At 37.8% G+C, this 22,658-nt stretch overlaps 1 protein-coding gene and 1 non-coding gene across 2 annotated transcripts in view; both read right to left on the bottom strand.

Moving 5' to 3' along the window:
* The window catches only part of NCOR1 (nuclear receptor corepressor 1), a 181,473-nt gene that overhangs the window by 93,751 nt on the left and 65,064 nt on the right, over positions 1–22,658 (bottom strand). Inside the window, exons 10-17 of the mRNA XM_017496857.2 lie at positions 21,839–22,011; positions 20,061–20,151; positions 15,622–15,800; positions 14,304–14,358; positions 13,469–13,570; positions 6,666–6,790; positions 1,669–1,886; positions 7–76 (exon numbers count right to left, since the gene is read on the bottom strand). Of these exons, the coding sequence (XP_017352346.1) occupies positions 7–76; positions 1,669–1,886; positions 6,666–6,790; positions 13,469–13,570; positions 14,304–14,358; positions 15,622–15,800; positions 20,061–20,151; positions 21,839–22,011 (1,013 nt within the window). The remainder of the gene's footprint in view (positions 1–6; positions 77–1,668; positions 1,887–6,665; positions 6,791–13,468; positions 13,571–14,303; positions 14,359–15,621; positions 15,801–20,060; positions 20,152–21,838; positions 22,012–22,658) is intronic.
* On the bottom strand, positions 13,918–14,021 carry LOC119466736. Its single transcript, XR_005195199.1, has one exon. It is a non-coding gene; the product is annotated as a U6 spliceosomal RNA (small nuclear RNA).

Below are 22,658 nucleotides of genomic sequence, written 5' to 3'. Positions count from 1 at the left end.
AATTACAATTTACCTTTTTTTGCAACTTCCATTTCTTCTTCTGTCCATCGAGAGGTCTCCACAGGCTCTGCAGAAACTGAAATAAAGAGAGAAGCCAATCAGGCGGAGAAAAAGTTAAATCCTTCATTCGGACCAATCATATAATTATATAACCTATTTATCTGAAATAAAAGACTGAATAAAACATTTGGTGAAAGAAACTACAGACATAGGATAGTATCAACCTCTCCATCACCAAACTAGAAGAAACAAGTCAACACTTCTCAATATTATGATCTTTCTCAGTGTTCTCGAAAGTTCTCTCCATGTTTACATTTTTTAACAACTTTAGCTTATTTTTGGACCCAGTAGCTTCCCACTTAATATATCTCCACTCCCACTTAGTAGACACTCCTCTCCTGCAGTGTCAAAGGAAGAAGCAACCCTCCTCTTTCCTGTCTAAGCACAATTCCCTCTGAGCCTCCATCTTGTCCTAACTCCTAGAGACCCTTTAGTTCATCCCCAAGTGTCTGATATCCAGTGGGTAAAGATGGATCATGAACTGAATACATTCTCTTTTGCTTCAGGCAAAAAAAAAAAAAAAAACCTGAGAGGATCAGGCCTGATATGAGCTCATATTCTCTTTCTCAATTTACAGTTCTACCATTCACTCACTCAAGTTTTTAACAGGCATCTTAGACTCATAAACTAATTTCTGAATCCTGCCTCCCATTTACCACTCATAACCAATGACATGCAGCAACTCTGAATGCATTCCCTCCTTGCTTGGGCCACTGCAGTCCCATGACTGGGCCCTCTGCCTCCAGCCCTTATTCTGTCTAACCTGACCTCCACAATTGCTACCAGTTAACTTTCTAAGACACAGATCTAATCACAGCATTCCTCTATTTAAAAATCTCTGCAAGTTCCCCACTTCTTAATCAAAGCAGAATGTAGTTCAAACAAGGCCCATCATGACCTGCCCCAGCCTCTTTCCTCCTCCTATCTCGTTAGTGCCCCTACCTCATTCTTATCATTCCCTAAACTCCATTTTCTTTCATACTTCATGTTACAGTAATAATGGTACCTCTGAATCATTAACAGTGGTACTCTATCATTAATATAGTCCTTTTATAAACTAATGAGACAATACTTAGAGAGAAAGATGCTTGGACTATTAGATCCAGTATTCCCTTGCTCAAGAATTTATTCCATGAAAAATAATTTACATAAAGAAAATACTATGTGAATAAAGATTTTTTTATTATATTGCTATATAAATTGGCTTAAAAGCAGGGAAGAGAACGGACAGCCTAATCATTCAGCAATAAGAGAATGGTTAAAGAAATCATGCTTCCATATTAAACGGCCATTAAAAAAATGAAAATTGCTTAGAAATTAGAAAGTATTTATGATATATACCAAGTTAATATATCGGAAGACACAGTAACATGCACACTAGCATAACAACTAAGTAAAAAAGAAAAACAGCTCTATTGGGGAGGCAAGACTGTGGGTGACGCTCTTTTTGAAAAGATTTTGATATTGAAAGTTTAAAAAAATTTAAAGACCACACTTCAGGATTGTTTCTAGGTTGTCAGTACTAAAAGTCCCTCCTACCCTATCCTAGCAGTGAAACAGAATCCCAAACAAAATTATGGTCTGTTTATGCCAATCTCTTCCACTCACTGGGTTCTGGTGGCGGTGGCAGAGGTGGTGGGGGCTCTTCAGTGGCCGCTGCGGCTGCAGCGCTAGCAGCTGCGGCTTCGTTTGTCATGGACCTGGTGATCCGGCCCTTACGGCGGCCCTGACTGTTGGCAGTCTTTCGCCCCCGGGGTGTGGCTTGCTCTCTTTCCTCAGTTTCTTCTGCTGTACCATCCATCTTGTCCTTTTCCTTGGTATTTTCTCTGGACACAAAAGCAAATTAAAACTGTGATTCAAAAGTATACATACATCAAAGAAGGTTTTGGTTTTCGATATCATTTAAACATAAATTGAATAATACTGCCTAATCTCTCAGTTACTTAAAAAAAAAACTTATCAACAATTCTGCCACACCATAAGAGTTCTGACCAGCTGAAATTAAGATATTTTATAAGACCTATTTTAAATGTTAATGGACTTAAAATTTAAACACATTTCAAACCAACTGATTTAGAAACCAGAACTACTCCATGAGAAAGTAACAAATGACAGCAGAAAACCTCTAGACCTGCAATCCAAAGGCAATAGGCTATATCAAAAGGCAGGAATTCTGGGGTTTTCTTTGCCTTTGCTCTAGGTTGCCTCATGTATGAAGTTAAAACAGACGATCTTCATGATAGATGCCTTTTCTACTGTAATAATCCACAACATTGTTTTATAAAACCAGACCAATACTCTAAATCATGCCTGATACTAATTATGTACAAATTGGGCAGTAACTGTTAATGCTTAGGAATGGCCTCTGGAGCCAGGCTGCCTGGGTTGATACCACAGTTGTGATTTACTAGCCATGTGATGACCTTGGACAAGCTGCCTCACCTCCATGGGCCTCGGTTTCCTCATCTGTACAATGAAAAAAAGAGTTTATTCCATGGGACTGCTGCCAGAATTAAAGGAGTTAAATAAAGTGCCCAGAACAATGCCTGGAACACAGTCAGCATCAAATGAGTTTGCTAAGGCTCTCTCAGGATATAAAGTGCTTACCATCATCTCAAGCATGTAGAAAAATAGTAGTTCCTATTAATAGCAGCAGTACTACATGTAATACTAGAAGACCATTCTCCGTACTACTTACCTTCCATGGTTGTTATATTTAAGATAATGTATTCAATGTACATTTTTGCAAATGAATGGATAGGTGGGAATACTCAAAGACTCAATTATGCTTGGTTAATGGAAGATTTTTTTTTCCAAAAATAATTCTCTCCCCTTCAGTCCTAAATTAAAGTTATCACATTCTCTTTACTTACTTATTCCCTCATAAAGCTGGCTTCTATTCTGCAGCCTCCTGTTAAAAGATGTTTTCTGAAAAGTCACCAATGACTTGGAAGCTGCAAAATCAAATGACCTCTTCTCAATTTTCCCTACAACAGTCTTTTTGTCACAACTGATGCTGCGGATAATTCTTCTTTTTATATCACTTTAAACTTAGTTTTTGAAATATCCCCGCTGTTATTCTGGCTCTCCCTCTCGGGATTGACCTTTCTCCTCCCATTCTTTCTTTTGGGTTTTATTTTTTTGTTTTGGTTTGTTTGTTTGTTTTTCTGAGAAAGTGTCTCGCTGTCACCCAGCTGGAGAGCAGCGGCGCGAACACAGCTTACTGCAGCCTCAATCTGCTGGGCTCAGATGAGCCTCTCACCTCAGCTTTCTGAGTAGCTGGGACTACAGACACATGCCACCATAACTGGCTAAATTTTTATTTTTTGTAGAGATGAGGTGTCACCATGTTGCCCAGGATGGTCATGAATTCCTGCGCTAAAGCAATTCTCCCAGCTTAGCTGTGATTACAGGAGTGAGCCACTGTGCTGGGCTCCTCTCATCCTTTCATATAGGGATTTCCCCTGGAGCCTTAGAGCTACATGGGGTTACCCATTCTCGTAAGTTCTACTGGGAAGACTCCCAGTCTTTATCTTTGGACTCACCCCCCAACTCCCAACTGGAGGGGTTGTCTTCCCAACTACCTGCTAGAAGGGCCGCCTGGATTTCCCATCAATAGAAACTGAATATACTCAAAATCATATTCATCCTCACCTCTGCTCCTTGCTCTACCTCATTCTCTAATCATTTGTTGTTAACACTACTACCATGCTCATCATCATTCAGGTTTACAGATTAGATATCATCTTTAGCTCTCTCCCTTTTCCTATACTTCCTATATGTAATCTAATGCCAAGTTTTGGTTATTTCATCTTAGAAATGCCTCTCTCTAACTAATGCTACTATCTCTATTTCTGCTACCACTATACTTATTCAATACCTTAGTACCCCAATCCTGGCCTTCCATACTGGCTTCCCTGATTTATACCTCTACTATTCATTCTACCTTGCCAATGGATCAGTATTCTAGCAGGATAGCTTTGGCAATAAACCACTCCATCCATTCCAATCCTTTTCTAACTATTCCCAAACAGATACACAGCATAGCCACCTGAATGTGGTCTAACACTTTTGGCTTTCACTACAGCTCTACAAAATCTAACTCCAATCCACCTTCCACTTCCCTTCTCGATGCACACTATGTTAAGTCTAATGAAATCATTATCTGCCACTTCTCAAAGCAGCGTAGTTATTCCTGCGGTTCCCTCTACCCTACCCACAGTAACCACTAGCTTCTGCATAAAGTCCTCCAAATTATCCAGAAAGAAGTATCTCGACCTCTTCTTAATCTGCCAAAGCACTTAATTGGTTGTCTGCTGATTTCTTACTGCCAGGCTTTTATTTCTTAAAGTATCACTTGTACTTTACCTAGTTTTCCCCTACTACATCATGAACTACCTGGGAATAGTATATATCTTATGTATTTTCACATTCTCCATAAGACTTAGCTCAGATAGATAATAAATGAAAGCTTGTTAAATAATTTAGAAATTTTAACAAAAAAATAAAATCCAGATATGATAGAGTCCTATGTGAGAAGAACCGCTGGCTACATGGCATAATAAATGTCTAACCTAAACTAAAAGAAAAAAATATATTCTCTTATTGGTATCTTCATAAAGTATAAATGTACAATGACAGGAATATCTGTCTCTTTTAAAACCATGGCAAGTGACTAGCTACTTCAGCTGCCACAAAACTAGGTAGACCTTAAGTATTTCCACAAGGACCATAGAAATAACGTATTAAACATTAAAAAGGAATAAACTGATACATTCAACAACCTAAACGAATTTCAAAGGCATTCATGCTAAGTAAAAAAGCCACAAAGAAGATGACATACTGTATGACTTCATTTTTACGTAAATCTAGAGAAAGCAAAACAGATCTGTGACTATCTGAGGTTAAGAATGAGGAAAGAAAAACTGACTGCAAAGGAGCATACGGGAACTGTTTGGGGTGATGGAAACATTCTACATCACAACTGTGATAATAGGTACACAAGTACATATGCTCGTCAAACACATCAACGAACACATTTCAAACTGGCGAATTTTGTTCCATGTAAATTATAAAGCTCGTTCTTGGGAGAAAAACAACCAAACCAACTGTTGTGTCCCTACCCCTACCTCACCCCTGTATATACACAAAAGCATCAACAATAACTGTCTCTGAGTGGCAGAATCATAGGTTAATCTTCTTTTTTTTTTTTTTTTTTTTGAGACAGAGTCTCACTCTGTCGCCCAGGCTGGAGTGCAGTGGCGTGATCTCAGCTCACTGCAACCTCCACCTCCCGGGTTCAAGCAATTCTCCTCTCTCAGCCTCCTGAGTAGCTGGGATTACAGGCGCACGCCACCATGCCCTGCTAATTTTTTGTATTTTAGTAGAGACAGGGTTTCACCATGTTGGTCAGGCTGGTCTCAAACTCCTGGCCTCATGATCCACCCGCCTCAGCCTCCCAAAGTGCTGGGATTACAGGCGTGAACCACCGCGCCCGGCCATAGGTTAACTTTCATTTTATTTTTCTTTTCCTATTTTTCTATAACGTACAAGAATTACTTTTATAACCAGGAAAACAGCAACAGCAGCAACAACAACAACAACCAAACCAAAGACTCCATTTTATATAAAGTCAATAAAGACGGAATCTAAAATATAAAATGAAAACTCTTCCTTTCTTAGCATTTTTACACTATCCAATACATACTACCTGAAGCTCAAAAGAAGATCCTGATAATGATTAAATTACATTCAATATATCCTGGGGGAAATGTATATATTACTATAACCCAACCCTTCTGAAAAGTAATAATAACTCATAACTTGTACATAAGTTCATTAAGTCAAAAGTTACTTAATACTGTAATATTCTATTCCTTAATCACATCAACTTAATCATGTAACTATTAGATGTATCTAAAATTTCGGCCAGGCACAGTGGGGCACACCTGTAATCCCAGCGCTTTGGAGGCAGAGGCAGGTGGATCACCTGAGGTCAGGAGTTCTAGATCAGGTCGGGCAACATGGTAAAAGCCCATTTCTATTAAAAATACAAAATTGGCTGGGCATGGTGGCACATGCCTATAATCCCAGCTACTTGGGAGGCCGAAGGTGGAGGTTGCAGTGAGCTGAGATCGCACCACTGCACCCCAGCCTGGGTAAGAGTGAGACTCTGTCTCAAAAATAAATAAAATAAAATTTCAGCAGATTAAATTTCATTATTTAAAAATAACTATACTTTTGCAGCAACATGGATAGAACTATAGAACTAAAGGCTTTTATCTTAAGTGAAATACCTCAGAAACAGAAGGTCAATTATTACATTCTCACTTATAAGTGGGAGCCTTATAATGTGGACACACGGATATAAATAAAGAGTGGAATAATAGACACTGGAGATTCAAACAGGTGAGAGGGTGTGAGGGGGTGGGTGAGGGATGAGAAATTACCTGATAGCTATAATGTACACTATTCGGGCAACAGTACACTAAAAGCACAGACTTCACTACTGTGTAATATATCCATGTGACAACTGTACTTGTACTCCCTAAATCTACAAAAATGACATTTAAACATTTAACTTATTGTATAATTATTTAACTCACTTAGAGTCTTCTTTTTCATCTTTTTCTTCTTCATCTTTCTTTTCTTCGTCTTTTTTTTCTGCTTTTTCTGCTTTATCCTCTTCTTTTTCTTCTACTTTTTCTTCTTGTGAGGGTCGGGCAATTTGCTGCTAGAATGAACCATCATTTGTAAAATTCAAAGGCAACAGAAATAGCTCCTTATATTACGATAAATTATGTCTATCTAAACAACTTTTAAATGATTGTAAGTCATTTAAAATGTAACTGGTGATCATGTGTTAAAAATCAGTCTAGCGGTTTTTAATGCACTACTTAAAGGGTCTTACACACACACACACACACACACACACATACACACACACACACACAAATGCTCATAGCATTTGGACCCATGAGAAAGTGAAAATGTTAAGATTTCACTTAGAAATCTGGGGTTGGTTCCCTTTTTTGGCAACCTCCACATCTAATCTGTCACTCAGGTATTCCAATTCTACCTTAAAATTTGATAACCCATACATAATTTATCATGGATTAGATACCTAGTATGTTTCCAACTTTTTCATGACGATCAATAAGGGTATAAGAAACATCTTTATGCAGCTATATTTTTGAGAGAATGTCTACTTAATAGAATAGTAGACAGCTATGGTCATTACTAAGACTGAAGTAATTTGGAAAAATATTAAAAATATAATAAAGTGAACAGAAGTAAAATGCTTAAATATTTCTAAGCTGGGCAGTCAGATTAGAAACCCTTTTATCTCCGATGTCTCATTTGCAAAAGCCCTGTGACTTGAAAAGAAACAAGTGAAGCTAAGAATGCACTGACTGCTACTATAGTAGTCCCCACCATATCAGAGTTTCATTTTCTGTGGTTTAAGTTACCTAGAGTCAACTGCAGTAAGAAAATAAGTGAGTGCAGTACAGTAAAATATTTGAAAAAAGATCACATTCAGGTAACTTCTATTACAGTATATTATTATAATACTTCTATATTATTTGTTACCATTAATTCTTTACTGTGCCTAAGTTTACCATAGGTATGTATATATAAATTTATATATATATAAATCAAAGTTTATCATATATATAAATTTTATAAATATATATATAAATTTTCTTTTCCCCTAAGTTAACAAAGGCCTTATTTGCCTCCACAAAACAAGTCCCACATTATGCCTCCTTCTAATCCAAGGGGGAAGGAAAGAAGAAAATGAATCCTTCTTGGTCCACTTCCAGAACACTGCTGAACTGTGATATTTTAAAAATAATTCCTTTTTCATGTTTCATGAAATCTCCCTCTGACAACATTCTCTTTTGGTGTTATGGAATGACTTCTTAAATATTTCCTACAACATATACGTGATTGCATCACATGGCTCATTGCAGCTTGACATTATTTTTCAGATTTCAAAATGCATGTCAATGGCTTTTCTAACACTTGCCATTCAATCAACATAACATCTGACAGTTAAAATACTTTTAGGTCATGCCCATTAAACTCCCCTCAAGCAAAATCACAATTGCCTCATCAGCAATGGGCACTGCTTTGCCTTACAGATCCTGAAATCAGAAAGTCTCCTCTCCAACTACAACCACCCACTGCATATCTTCATTGTGGCTGATCCTGCTAGGTCTTCATCGTAACGTTTGAACCCTTGTTCTATCAAATTTTCACAGTCCAGTGAGAACTGCACCCATTAATCTACTTGGTAAATCATTTCAATACCATGATTCCTTCGCTTGCTTTATCTAACCTTCCTAATTTCTCACCCTGGCTGCCAGTTTCTCTTTCTTTTGGGTATTTATTGCTACAGAAAACTCATAAACCAGGAAGATTTTAAAATTTAAGCTTTCAAACCGTGAGTAGCTGCTTTAAAATCAGGGAAGTTTTACTCAGCTCTGACTCCCTGGGACACTGTACTGGTCATAAGACCTGTTTAAATGCTAATAACCTAACCCTGCAACCAATGTAGCATCCATGTGTCACTCTGAACCAGTAAGATGGCATAGTAAGGACAAATCATGCCTTTTGCCTAGCAAGTGAGCTGTGTAACCCAGAAAATTGTTTATAGCCTAAGACGATGGGGCCATGTCAACTCAGTAGAATGTAGGAAAAAGGTTCAGTATTCCCTTAGCTTGCGTAACACATGCTAACCTTATTTCCCCAATATTTTTCTGCTTCCAATGCCAACCAGAGCTTCAAAGTAATCCCACACATTCCCTGCTGTCTAAAATGCAGCCAACAGATAACTTCACTCCCCTTTCCCTGGTGCTAGGGACTAAGAAACAACCGCAGCACCTGCTTAAACCAATCACTGTAAAGAAGGAACAGCTCCTGGCTCTGAATAAAGTGTGGAAATGATCCAAAGCAATGGAGAGAGTTGCTGGATTCGAGTCTAGAGAAGTGTGTGGCACCTGTCCAGCAGAACCTCTCACCACTCTGTATACTGACCGGGCAGTGGGGAGTGGGGAGGAAGCGCAGTTAGCAACAACTGGGGGACCTCACCTTTGTGCAATATGCGTAAAGACCTATCACAACAACTGCCACTGACATCCAAGAGAGTAAGGGATTACCTCCAATTTAAACAAGAGATGGTTGGAACTACTTTTGTTTCTGGCAAATCTGTAAAGAGAAGTGCCAATCAATCCACACAGTCTAGGATGAAGGTTACAAGTTACATCCCTCAACTCTGCAGGGTGGCTGGAGCAAAAGAGGTCCATACCTTCAAGAGAAACCCTTTTAAAAGTTCCCTACACAGACGCAAATATTCTCAGTGGCTCCTTGTTCAGGTTTTTCCTTTTTCCTCCTTCTTTAAGCCCAATACTTGAGAGTCAATGAAACAAGTTTATTTCTGTCCAGGAGTTAATATAACCTGAAACATTTCTATCAAACAACAAGCTATTCGCTATAAATGAATATTCAAGGGCAAGTGTAAAACAAAATAAAAATTCAAATAAAAAAAGTAAAAGTTAAGTGTATTTCTTTTCTTTATTTTTATTGTGACACAGGGTCTCGCTATGTCACCCAGGCTGGAGTGCCACGGCGCAAGCTTGGCTCACTACTCTTTTTTCTCTCTCTTTCTCCCCTCTCTTCTCTCTCTCTCTTTTTTTCCAGATAGGGTCTTGCTCTGTCACCCAGATGGGAGTACAGTGGCATGATCTAGGCTCACTGTAACCTTTGCCTCCCAAGCTCAAGAGATTCTCGATTCTCCCACCTCAGCTTCCAGAATAGCTGGGGTTACAGGCGTGCACCACCACTCTCAGCTAATTTTTGCATTTTGAGCAGAGATAGGTTTCAGCATGTTGCCTAGGCTGGTCTTGAACTTCTGACCTTAAGTGATTCACCGGCCTCAGTCTCCCAAAGTGTTGGGATTACAAGCGTGAGCCACCGCACCCAGTCGCGAACTATATATTTATCTGCTGATAAAAATTATTTCCTATAAATAGGAGGCTGGGAGTAGGGGATAGGGAGAGCAATCAAATGCAAATTGACAGGATCTAGCATAAACTTCAGCAGAACTCTAAAGAATCATTTAAATAAATATGCCATAATCCCTGTGAGATTACCTGAGGTAATCTTCCTGACCATAGCTTGGTTGCATGGCAGAGAAGTAAAGTGATTTTCAAATTAGTTGGATCTCTGTATCCACCATCTCCATATCAACAAGAGAGTTGATACAGAAAATTTTGAAAATCTTAGCCTTGTAACTCAATTCTGTTTTTAAAAAGAAATATTTCTAAAATTTTTTCTATACAGCAAATTCTCTATCTTTAACCCAGACCTTTTTCCTACACTCCAGACTTCTATGTCTAACTACCCGCTTTACTTGGACATCTCATTTGCATCTCTGCTTAGATACCTACTAGGTATTTCAAATTCAGCCATGTCCAAATTTCCCCTCAAAATCTGCTCCTCCTTCAGTCATGCCTATCACAGCAAATGGCAACTCCACAGGTCAAAACTTGGGTGTTTTCCTTGATTACTGTCCTTCCCTCATCCCCACAATCAAGCCATCGCAAAATCTTTTGGTTTTACCTTCAAGAGTACATCCAGAAACAAATCCATTCTCCCCACCGCCTCATTATAGCCTAGTCCAAGCCAATGGGCTTATTAAAATAACCTCCTAAGTGGTCTCTGCTTCTTCTCGTCTCCTTACAAACTGTTGTCAACACAGCAGCCAGACTAATCATGTCACAACTGTGGTCTGGCATCATTCTCTTGCTGAAAACCCCAGGGACTTCTTTTCTTACCTGCTGTCAGCTCTAAAAGCATTCAGTTTTATACAGAGAGCCCTTAAACTGACACCACCTAATTTCTGAAAAACTGTCCCTCTATTTTGACACGAATAAATGGAATGTATATAAAAACAATTAAAGAACAATGATAAATTTGGTGGCATGACATGATGGTCTAAATTCATCATTTAGCTCACACCTCTCCCAAATTCCCAATGAAACAGAGAAATGTAAAACTGGAGGAAAAATCTTCAAAGTAAAAAATAAAACAAAAAAAGAAAAAAAAAATCTTCAAAGTTAATAAGGGCAGGGCTAGCCTACCGAAAGTGCTGACCAACCCAAACTGAGCCTACCTGGGGGGAAAGCAACCTAAGGCTCAGGTCAAGGTGAGGGTGCACGTGGCAAGTCTCAGATCTGCAATTACATTCTGAGACAGGTACTCTGAAACATGCAACAAGAATGTACAGAAGAAAACACGGATATGGCTGGATCCTAACAAGGATCAGTGTGCCACAGAGAGGAGGGAAACTGTCTCCCAGACAACTTTAGGACAGAAACAACTGTTTCAGAATAACAAACATCCCTGCCCCACACAGCTTCCTGCTAGAGCTTTCTCCTGTAGCATCATGGGCAACTGGCGCCAATCTGGCAAAGGTAATGTACACTGTGTAAGTATCACCTTATCACCTTACATTAACATAGGACTGAATATTTTCAACAGTAACATATATAATTTCTAAAGATAAAGTTATAAATACTATTTTGTAATGAGGAATAAACACTGTTAAAAATTTGCAGCTTAAACTTGTTTAAAACATAGATGGTCCCTATCATCTCTAGCTAAAAGGGTATTACAAGACCTTGATTCCATGTTCTTTAGGGGAAACAGGAAGAAAACCCTGACAATATCCTTCTCTCTGGTAGAATAGTGCTTCCTATCTCACTGTCAATACTCAATTTATTCCTTTTCTGTCTGTACATCTTTATGAAGGTTGGCAAGCATCCATCCTTTGTCTTATTGCACCTGTCAGTATTGCACCTGTCAGTATTCAAGCATGCCCTTTTTCCTCCCTTCTCTGATCCCCATTAGCCCTATCGACCCATTTCACTATTCCACTTTATAAACAAATTTTAAAAACAAGGTCGCACTTCTGGCCACTTCCCTCACCTTCTATATCTTCTTCAACTCTGTGTAAGTGTGTTTCTGCCCCCTCACTAATCCACTGAAAATCCGTGTCTACAGCACCTTGGCTTACTCAACCTCTAGCAGCATTTTACACAGCTGACTAATGAAATACTCTCTATACTTTTTTAAACAAGAAATACTGTTTCCAAAGAACAGGTAATCACATCAAGTGGGGTGGTAGTGTCCTGTGGGAAATAATGACCCAGAAAACATAAAAAGGTTATAGCTGTGAATAATGAGAGAACTAGGTTAATAACCTGTATCTGGTAAGCAGGAGCTATCAAACGAAAAAAGGGAGTAAGACCCGACCCCAATAAAAGGGTGGATGAGTGGGAAAACCAGAAGAGACTTAATAATGCTAATGAACAGTTGCAATGTCAGAGTTCATCCATATAAGTCCTTACTGTAATATCTACCTAGGTGTGGACGGCAAGAGCCTCCATATTAGCTGTGGTGACTGCAGTAGCTCAGCAGCCTCACTGGTAAGCATCTGTGAGCTATGGCAGCTGCTGATCAGCTACTTTGGAGAAAACCATTCTGAAAGTACTGAATTGCAACTGTAAAAACTACCCTTTTTCAGTTTTATACTTGTGGAAAACTACCTTTAGGAAAGTGTCTTTTTTATTTTTCGGAGACCACAATCTTGCTCTGTCACCCAGGCTGGGGTTGCAGTGGCACAATCGGCTCACTGAAGCCTCGATTTCCCAGGCTCAAGCCATCCTCCCACCTTGGCCTCCCAGGTATCTAGGACTACAGGTGTGCACCATCATGCCTGGCTAATTTTTTCTATTATTTTGTAAAGACAGACGGTTCTCGCTATGTTGCCTAGGCTGGTTTTGAACTCCTGGGCTCAGGCAATGCTCTGGCTCCAGCCTCCCAAAGTGTTGGGATTATAGACGTGAGCCACCACACCCTGCCAGAAAAAGTGCTTTTTAGAAATTAAACTATCTAAACTCCACAAATGAAGTTAATATGAAATAAAATCAGGTTCCAGGTTTTTTAAAAGAATCCTTTATCAAGTTACCATGTTGTATTTCTCTCCTTTACTCTACCTGACCCCTCCTGAGATAAACAGACTGGCTTACGATGGTATATTAGTTAAGGGCTTCATATTTAATTACATAATTACTGCTGACACTGAAATGCATTACTCAGATGACAGAAGGGCATAAAACTTTTCTAATTAGTTTTATCACACTAGAAAATTAAAATATATTTGAAATACAAGATATACATTAAATATATATATGCAAAACACTTCAAAATAATTATAATATCCTCATTAATTTAACAGAAACATCAATGTTTCTACACTCGGGGCAGGACTTCTGTTGTAACACTTTTCACTTGCCTATTTCCACCAACCCTGAAACATCTTCTATACATTAAGAAAACACACCTGGTTTCTGCCTCTGCGTTTCCCATAATTTCTTCTCACTAGAGCTTTATAATTCTCATTTTTCTTTGTTAAATAATAATATAAAACACAATCAGGAACACTCTGTAAGAAATAAAACAATTACTTTTGAAGATCCAATGAAATAAAAATTTTTTTTAATTAAATGTTACTTTCAAGGAAAATCTCTGGTATTCTCAAAGTACAAATTAAAGAACACACATGGCTAGAATTTTAAGGCATATCTAGGGTCTAGAACTATTTACATTATATATACTATTTTAATGGACAGTTACAGTTGTTAATCCAAATTATGTGAAAGATGCCAGGAACTATCAGAAACATTCAAATATTTTCTTATTAACAAGTAAATTCCCCTTCGGACTACATATATGTAAATATTTAAAATGTCTTTATTGTGTTCAAAAACATTAAAATCAACTTTATATTTATTAAATATGGAATGATTCACAAATCTGCTTGTCATCCTTGCGCAGGGGCCATGCTAATTTCTGCACTGTTCTGATTTTAGTATATGCGCTGCTGAAATGAGCACAAAACTATTATTTTAATTAGAAATGTAATGAGGTTCAAAAAGCATTGTAATCTAGTGTTTTTAGGGAAATAAAAATCAGGTCATCTTTCATTAACCATTTAGTTCTGCATTCTAAGATTTCTATTATAATTGTAATTATCACTATATTAATCACATGAGATGCTTCGCAGCCTTTTAAAAATCGGTTCTACTTAACTACTTCTGTGTGTGTTAGGGTACAAGAATTTCAAAGTAACAACCATCACAAACTTATAAAGATTCCCAAAGCAAATCATGTCTTACCTTCCTCTCCAAATAGGATGCAATTAGTCCAAAGTTTTTTGGATGCTGGATAAACCTGAGTAAAAATGAAAACAAAAACACATTCACACACAAACATTTCAACAACTAAAAAAGAAAACTTGGGAAAAGAAATACTATGTACAGGCTGGGTGTGGTGGCTCACACCTGTAATCTCAACACTTTGGGATGCCAAGGCAGGAGGATCACTTGAGGTCAGAGTTCAAGACCAACCTGACCAACATGGCAGAACTCCATCTCTACTAAAAATACAAAAATTAGGCCGAACACAGTGGCTCATGCCTGTAATCCCAGCACTCTGGGAAGCTGAGGAGGGTGGATCACAAGGTCAGGACATTGAGACCATCCTGGCTAACACAGTGAAATCTCGTCTCTGCTAAAAATACAAAATAATTAGCCGGGCGTGGTGGCACGCACCTGTAATCCCAGCTACTTGGGAGGCTGAGGCAGGAGAATCGCTTGAACCAGGAGGCAGAAGTTGCACTGAGCCAAAATCATGCCACTGCACTCCAGCCTGGGCGACAGAGAGAGACGCGGTCTCAAAAATAAAATAGGGACGGGTGCGGTGGCTCACGCCTGTAATCCTAGCACTTTGGGAGGCCGAGGTGGGTGGATCACCTGAGGTCAGGAGTTCAAGACCAGCCTGGCCATCATGGTGAAACCCTATCTTTAAAAATAAATAAATAAATAAAATAAAATACAAAAACTAGCCGGGGATGGTGGCACATGTCTGTAGTCCCACCTACTATGGAGACTGAGGCAAGAGAATCGCTTGAATTCGGGAGGCTGAGGTTGCAGTGAGCTGAGATCACAACACTGGACTCCAGCTTAAGCGACAGAGCGAGACTCTGTCTCAAAAAAAAAAAAAAAGAAAAGAAATATTATGTATAGACTAATTCCCAGGGCTCTCTAACTGCCAATCTGAGGAACAACTGTAGAATCCCTGGAGACTTTTAAAGGGCACAGATTTCTGGGCACTGTATACCAGGAAATGACTGAATTGGTCTATGGTAACACACAGAAATTTGTACCTTATAAAAGCTCCACTGAAAGTTCTGACAGCACCTAAGCTTGGGAGCCACTCTTAACATGACTCTATAACCCCAGTTCTTATCTGTTACCTCTTTTCCCACCTACAAACTTACAGGCAGATCAATATTCTCTACTTTTCACAGAATCTATTCAAATGCCAAAATGAGGCCAAGTTTTTGTGAAAACAGTTCAATTTACAAGTAAATGCCAAATACTTTTTATTAACTTATGTAGAAGTCTATGGAAAATAATTAAAAATATAAATTACTTGTCCTTAAAGATCTCCTTTTCATGGTCAGTCCAAACATTCATAAACTGCCTGTCTTTATAAACCTTCATAGGGTCCTCCATAAGCCCATTCATATTAATGAACTTGACTCGTCTTTGTTCTGCATCAAACATCATAGGTGGAATCACAGAGAGCTGCCGCATTTGTTTCTCATTATTCTGGAAAAAAAATACAATTTACTTAGAATAAAATATAAACTAGAAATTAAGGAGGGCCATGGACCAATGTTCTCAATATATACTAAAAAATCATGTATACAGTTTAATGACAGTAACAGTGTATACCACAGCATCTAACATATAGTAATTACTCATAGGTCCAATAAATATTCACTGTATGAATTATAGAGGCAGAGAATATCCATATCATTTTTTAAATAATCCACTCCTTTGAGAAGAATTTTTTTAAACTAAGCTGATACTTAACATAATAAAATTTAAAACTGGAAGATAAAAAGTAATATCAAGTTCACTGAAGAGACGACCTGATGGAGCATTTAATTATCATATAGTCTCATTTTTTAAAATCTCAACATCATTTTAGACAACAACTCTTACCATCATATTAGAGAACAATAAATAGAAAAATAAGCCAACAGGCATCAAAATCTAAGTCACTGATTTTAAATTAAACTCATTTTACTATTAAATGGTTCTTAATTTTACATAATCTTTCCATTGAAAATTTAAGGCTTTTATTCTTAGAAACAAAGCTTGTTTCAATTAAAACTTTGTTATACATGTAGAACTTATTTTTCCCAAAGTTTAACTGACGAAATTTATAAGCACAAGCTTCTATTTAAAAACTTTTACCCAAATTACGAGTATTTACCCAAATATAAGAAAAGGTATTTCCCTAAAAATGTTCCTCATAAAAGTGGACGCCGCCTAACAGTCAAGTCCTTACAAAATCTCTAATTTCATGAGACACACTCAATCAGTTTGAATACTATAATGTTTCAGACACCTTAGATTGAAATGACATCAATACATAAACTAATTTTAGATGCTTACAGATGTTTCCTAATGGAATCAAAGAGCAAATAAAGAAACTTAATAAACATTTAATCGTCATTGTAGAAATAATGGCTACATATTCCAAGGGCTGAATGTCATTTCAATCATGTACTTTACAGGTAATTTTTAAAGCAATATAGAATAAGTGGTTATATTTTAAAGTTTTGAATATATTGCTACAAAAGAAATGAAAAATTGCTGGACACAGTGGCTTATGCTTGTAATCCCAGCACTTTCGGAGGCCAAGGTGGGAGGACTGCTTCAGCCCAGGAGTTCAAGACCAATCTGGGCAGTGTAGTGAGACCCCATCTCTACAAAATATTCTTTTTTAATTAGCTAAGTGATAAACTGGGTGTGGTGGCTCATACCTATAATCCCAGCACTTTGAGATGTAAAGGCAGGTGGATCACCTGAGGTCAGGAGTTCAAGACCAGCTTGGCCAACATGTTGAAACCCTGTTCCTACTAAAAATACAAAACTTAGCTGGGTGTGCTGGCATGTGCCTGTACTCCCACCTACTCAGGAAGCTGAGGCAGGAGAATCACTTGAACCTGGGACATAGAGGTTGCAGTGAGCCAAGATCATGCCACTACACTCGTCTGGGTGACAGAGTGAGACTCCATTTCAAATAAACAAACAAAAAGTTAGCTGGGTGTGGTGGTGTACCAGTAGTCCCAACTACTCAGGAGGCTGAGGTGGGAGGATCGCTTGAGCTTGGGAGGTGGAGGATGCAACAAGCCAAGATCACACCACTGCGCTCCAGCCTGGGTGACAGAAAAAGAAAAATCCACTTGTCAAAAAAATCCACTTGTCAAAAAAAATCCTATTTCAAAAAAAGAAAAAGAAAAATCCACTTGTCCTGACAATATGCAATATTATGTGCAATATGTATTTAGGGCTTGAAATAAAATTTAGCAAGGATAACATCATAATGTATTCCAAAAGAAGTATATCTCCAGGAATCTGGCCACAGTGAAGCTGGTGTGCTCTGAAACACTCTGGTAACTCAAAGGTGTCTCTAGAAATGGCAAAGGTCCTGAAATCACATAACAATGCACTGAAAAGCCTGAGTGTGGGATATTCCTCTGTGACTAAATATTGTGATTGTCCCTAAAGAGTTATGTGTTTCGATGGACCAAAAATCACTTTGGAATCCTCTCTTTGGGAAAGGAGAGTAGCAGGAGAAAGGAAAGAAAAACCACCTGTAAAAGACCATTTTGATCAGTATAAAAGCAATCTGAGAAGTAAAGTGGTTCAAGGAACTCTGAGATATAGTTTATATAGTTCTCTACCTCCTCCATGGCTAGTCTGACTAGAATTCTGAAACAAAGTAACTTATAAGAACATACAATATACTTTTATTCAGTTATGAATACAACACAGGGTACCGTAATCAAATACTGACAGAATCCTACCACAAATATCAACACAAAGACAAACTCTGTACAAATGGGCTATTTTTTCATCCTGGAGGAAAACTTACTACAACAGTTTCACAAATAATGTTTCATGAGATCAAGCAACTTGATAGCTTAATTCACCACTGTATTTCCAATGCCTAAAGGAAAGTTTGGCACGTATAAGGCTATAAATACTTGTTGAAAGAATAGACTTGATTGAATATAGACATGGAAAAGAACACACAGTTCCAGAGTCCAATTGCCTGGGTTGGGTATCTGGCTCCACTATGCATTAGTCTGTGACCTTAGGCAAATCATTTAACCTGCAGCTGGGCTTTAGTTTCTTCATTTGGAAAACAGCCATTAATTATAGCCTCTACTTCACAGAATTTTCAGAGTTTAATTAATACATATGATGTGCTTATCACAATTGGCAATTTTAAGTAATAACTACCCCTCAAATTTCCCCTCCTCAAAAAACCAAAGATGTAGCCAGTCCACCACAACCTAAACCAACAATATCCATAGAAAGAGGAGAAACATATTAGCTAGGTTAAGTAGTAGTAAAGGGTACAGAAGAGGAATTCATGACCCTGCTTTTTACTTTTGAATGTGCTAAGTAGTGTGTAAAAGGAATTTAACTTGTCTAAATTATTTCTAAATCATTCAACATTTTAGATTAAATCCACCTACTCCACTTAACTTTGCAAAATCGAGTATTAACTGTAAACTTGTCTTCAAAAAATATATTTATTTACATTTAACATTTATTTTGAAGTATAAAACATTATTAAAAATATCTTTGATCACTACTCAAGGCCATTACTTCAAATAAACAAGATTCTCAGAATTTTGAGACAAGGTTTAAGAAAAGTCATATAATAAAATCAAAACCAGCAAAACTCGGTCAATAGTAGGTGGCTTTCGGAACAATCTTGAGAATTTGACATGGCTAAGAAAACTCAATGACAGAAATGGAAATTTATTCTTACTCTGCATTTCTGTATTAATATACAAGTAAACATTAGGCACCAGGGACTCAAAGACAGCCTGATCCAAAGGTATAATAATCGCACTCATGAAGACAACACTTTAGCTGATCATAAATATTTATTAAACAGAAAGATAAACACAATAGAAATAAATGTAAACTGACACTAACTAGACATTGATTATTTCTGTTTTGGGAAAGTGAGTGAGGAAGCTTCACAAGGGAGGAAATGTTTCTGTTGGGTCTGGAGATAAATTCTTCTTCAAACGTATACCTTGGTATCTACTAGCTGTTTCATAATTTTATTAATTCTGCTCTTTACACAGGCAAAGAAATGCCTGAAAAACAAATAATGCCACTCACTACAAAAGTGTACCTTCACCTTAAAAATTAGTGAAATGGCCTTCTTCTTCATAGATAAATCTCTTCCATATATAAACTTAATCTCTATAATCTCACTCACCTGCCCCTTTCACTTCATGTTACCATGATTGCCTGGGACTATGTCACCTGCATACAGATGACTCTGGTATCTAACCATCCCCAGTTCAACTCTCTCCCAGGTTCAACTGCTAGACAGCACCCTTTGAAGAACATAAAAATGCATGCTCCTTTGCTACTTTGGGAAATGGTACCATCAGCTTAGTCCTCTAACCTAGAAACCAGGGAGTCACATTCTATTCCTCCTTTTTCTCATGTCCCACACCTTTCTATTATACTTTCCTATACATCCCTACCACTGTTGCCCTGACTCAGATCCTTATTTTTATCACAACAGCCTCCTCACCTCTCTCTAGGTCTCCCTGCTGCCAAAGCCATCTTTGTAAAATTCCAGTATGACCGTGTGACTGCCTCATTTAAAAACCCTTCAACAGAGGCCTTAAATATTTGAAACAGTCTAACACCTAATAAAGTTTCCACATTTACATGCAAAACCCTTAGCCCCTAGTCTACAGAGTTAAAATGCTTTAATAATTAACAAATTAACTTGAATTAAATTAATTTTCTTACCTCCTGCTCAGAGAGCCCATCAATAATTTCAGAAATCTCATGCTCACTCCTAGCAATGGTGGCTGAAAGACCAGCTCCCCTCTGTCCAACTCTAAACATGAGGGAGAAATTAAAATATATTTAAAGGCCTTTTATAAAGAAGGCATACCAATTAAATTAACTATATATTACTTTTCTGAATGGAACTTTTTAACCAAGTTAAGAGAAGAAACATAAAATACTATTGAGTATCTACTTTTAAATAATATGCTTGGGCTGGGGGCAGTGGCTCACGCCTATAATCCCAGCACTTTGGGAGGCTGAGGCAGGCAGATCACAAGGTCAGGAGTTCGAGACCCACCTGACCAACATGGTGAAACCCTGTTTCTACTTAAAATAAAAAAAAAATTAGCTGGGCCTCATGGCACGCACCTGTAATCCCAGGTACTCAGGAGGCTGAGGTAGGAGAGTCATTTGAACCCGGAGGTGGAGGTTGCAGTGAGCTGAGATCACGACACTGCACTCCAGCCCGAGTGACAGAGCGAGACTCCAGCTTAAAAAAAAAAATAAACTGGCCAGAGGCGGTGACTCATGCCTGTAACCCCAGCACTTTGGGAGGCCGAGGCAGGTGGTTCACGAGATCAGGAGATCGAGACCATCCTGGCCAACATGATGAAACCCCATCTCTACTAAAAATACAAAAAAAATTAGCTGAGCATGGTGGCACACGCCTATAGTCCCAGCTACTCGGGAGGTGAGGCAGAGATTGCAGTGAGCCAAGATCGTGCCACTGCTCTACAGCCTGGGTGCAGTGTGAGAGTCCGTCTCAAAAAAATTAATTTTAAAAATAATAATATGCTTGTGTCACCTATTAAAAACAATTTAAATGCTATGATTGAGATTTGAAGGTTACATGTTCAAATTTAAATGGTAGAACTAGTTATGGAAAACTTCTAAAAAACCATAGTTATTGATGCCATTTCCATTTCAAATAGCAGTCTTTGTATGCCCTGTAGTAGACTTAGAAAAATATATGAAACATTTTTTAAACAGAGAGAAAAAACTCAACCAACATCCCTTAAAAATTTTAATTGTGAGTTAAGGGGCTTACATGACTTTTTTTTTTTTTTTTTTTAACATGACTCAACACGAGACAATAAAGAAGAAAACTAAAGCTTTTAGCAATTTTGTAAAATACCTTTTCACTAAAAGTGAAACAAATCAGAATCTACCAAAGTCAAACAATTTCTCAATTGGCCATCAACTGAATATAGTTTGCTTATGTTGGTAATGAAGGAATAAAGGATATTCAGGTCTGTTCTTATTAACTGTCATTTCCAAACTATTTAATATTTTTAGGAACTAAATTTAGTTCAGAATTAATTTCAAAATATTCACTTATATTTAGATTCAAGAGGATAATATAAAAATTAAATTTACTATGACATAATGTTTACTGGTTGATAATAAAGTTTTCGTTACAACATAAAAGTTCTTTTAACTTTTAAGTTCATGGGTACAAGTGAAGGTTTGTTATACAGGTAAACTTGGGTCAGGGGGATTTGCTGTACAGATTATTTCATCACTCTGGTATTAAGCCTAGTATCCACGAGTTATTTTTCCTGATCCTCTCCCTCCTTCATCCTCCACCCTCCACACTGATAGGCCCCAGTATGTGTTGTTCCCCTCTATGTGTCCACAACATAAAAGTTCTTTATAAACTTTCTTCATGATCAGTTACAAGAAACAATAAATATTTGAAGGAAAATATCACAGTCATTAAACATCAAACTACTTACCGCTGAAATCTTTCTTGCTGTTCTCTTTGTTTTCGAATTTCTGGAAACTGCTTTTCATAGTATTCCCTTGTTTTGCTTTCTTTAGCTTTCCTCCGAGGATTATTTTCTATTCTGTCCACTTTTTTCTCCCATGCCTCCATGAGCTGATCATAACGCTGGCAGATTTTTTGTTCCTATTAAATATCCGTAGCAAATTAATAATAATTAAACTAAACTCTGATTCGGACACACCTAGTACTTTAAAATAAATGCTACTTCTTAAGGTTAAGTCAGAAGTACATTTGGCTTATGATTCAATTGTGAATGAAAAGCTGAAAGAGGAGAGAGGAAAGGCAGCTCCGTTTCCTACTAAGATCAACACACAGAGCACAGTTTGGCTGGATTTTTTTATTTAACATTAAGGTTATGCATATTTATAAAGTACTTGACAATCTACTACTAGTATTAGCTGACCAGTTACTTTTATTTTGCTTAAAACATTATGTCACTGTTGTCCCCAAAAATGGAAAATTAAAAATAGAAACATATAAACAGTTCATAATCTGACCAATTACCCAAAGGCAACCATATGAACATTTTGTTGTTATCCTTCCAATCTGCGAAAGAAAACACGCACACTTTAACTGTTTTACTGTTCAAGGTTCTGGTTGATTGCCATTTTTGGCCATTATAAATAATGCTATATAATAAACATTTTTGACAATATGAAAAAGGCAGCGGTGGCTCACGCCTGTAATCCCAGCACTTTGGGAGGCCGAGGCGGGTGGATCACAAGGTCAAGAGATCGAGACCATCCTGGTCAACATGGTGAAACCCCGTC

This window comes from Cebus imitator, unplaced genomic scaffold (genome assembly GCF_001604975.1).
Source record: "Cebus imitator isolate Cc_AM_T3 unplaced genomic scaffold, Cebus_imitator-1.0 Scaffold223, whole genome shotgun sequence".
NCBI classification, from domain to species: Eukaryota; Metazoa; Chordata; class Mammalia; order Primates; family Cebidae; genus Cebus; species Cebus imitator.
The sequence above is the reverse complement of the archived record's forward strand: the minus strand, read 5'-3'. Positions and strand labels throughout refer to the sequence as shown.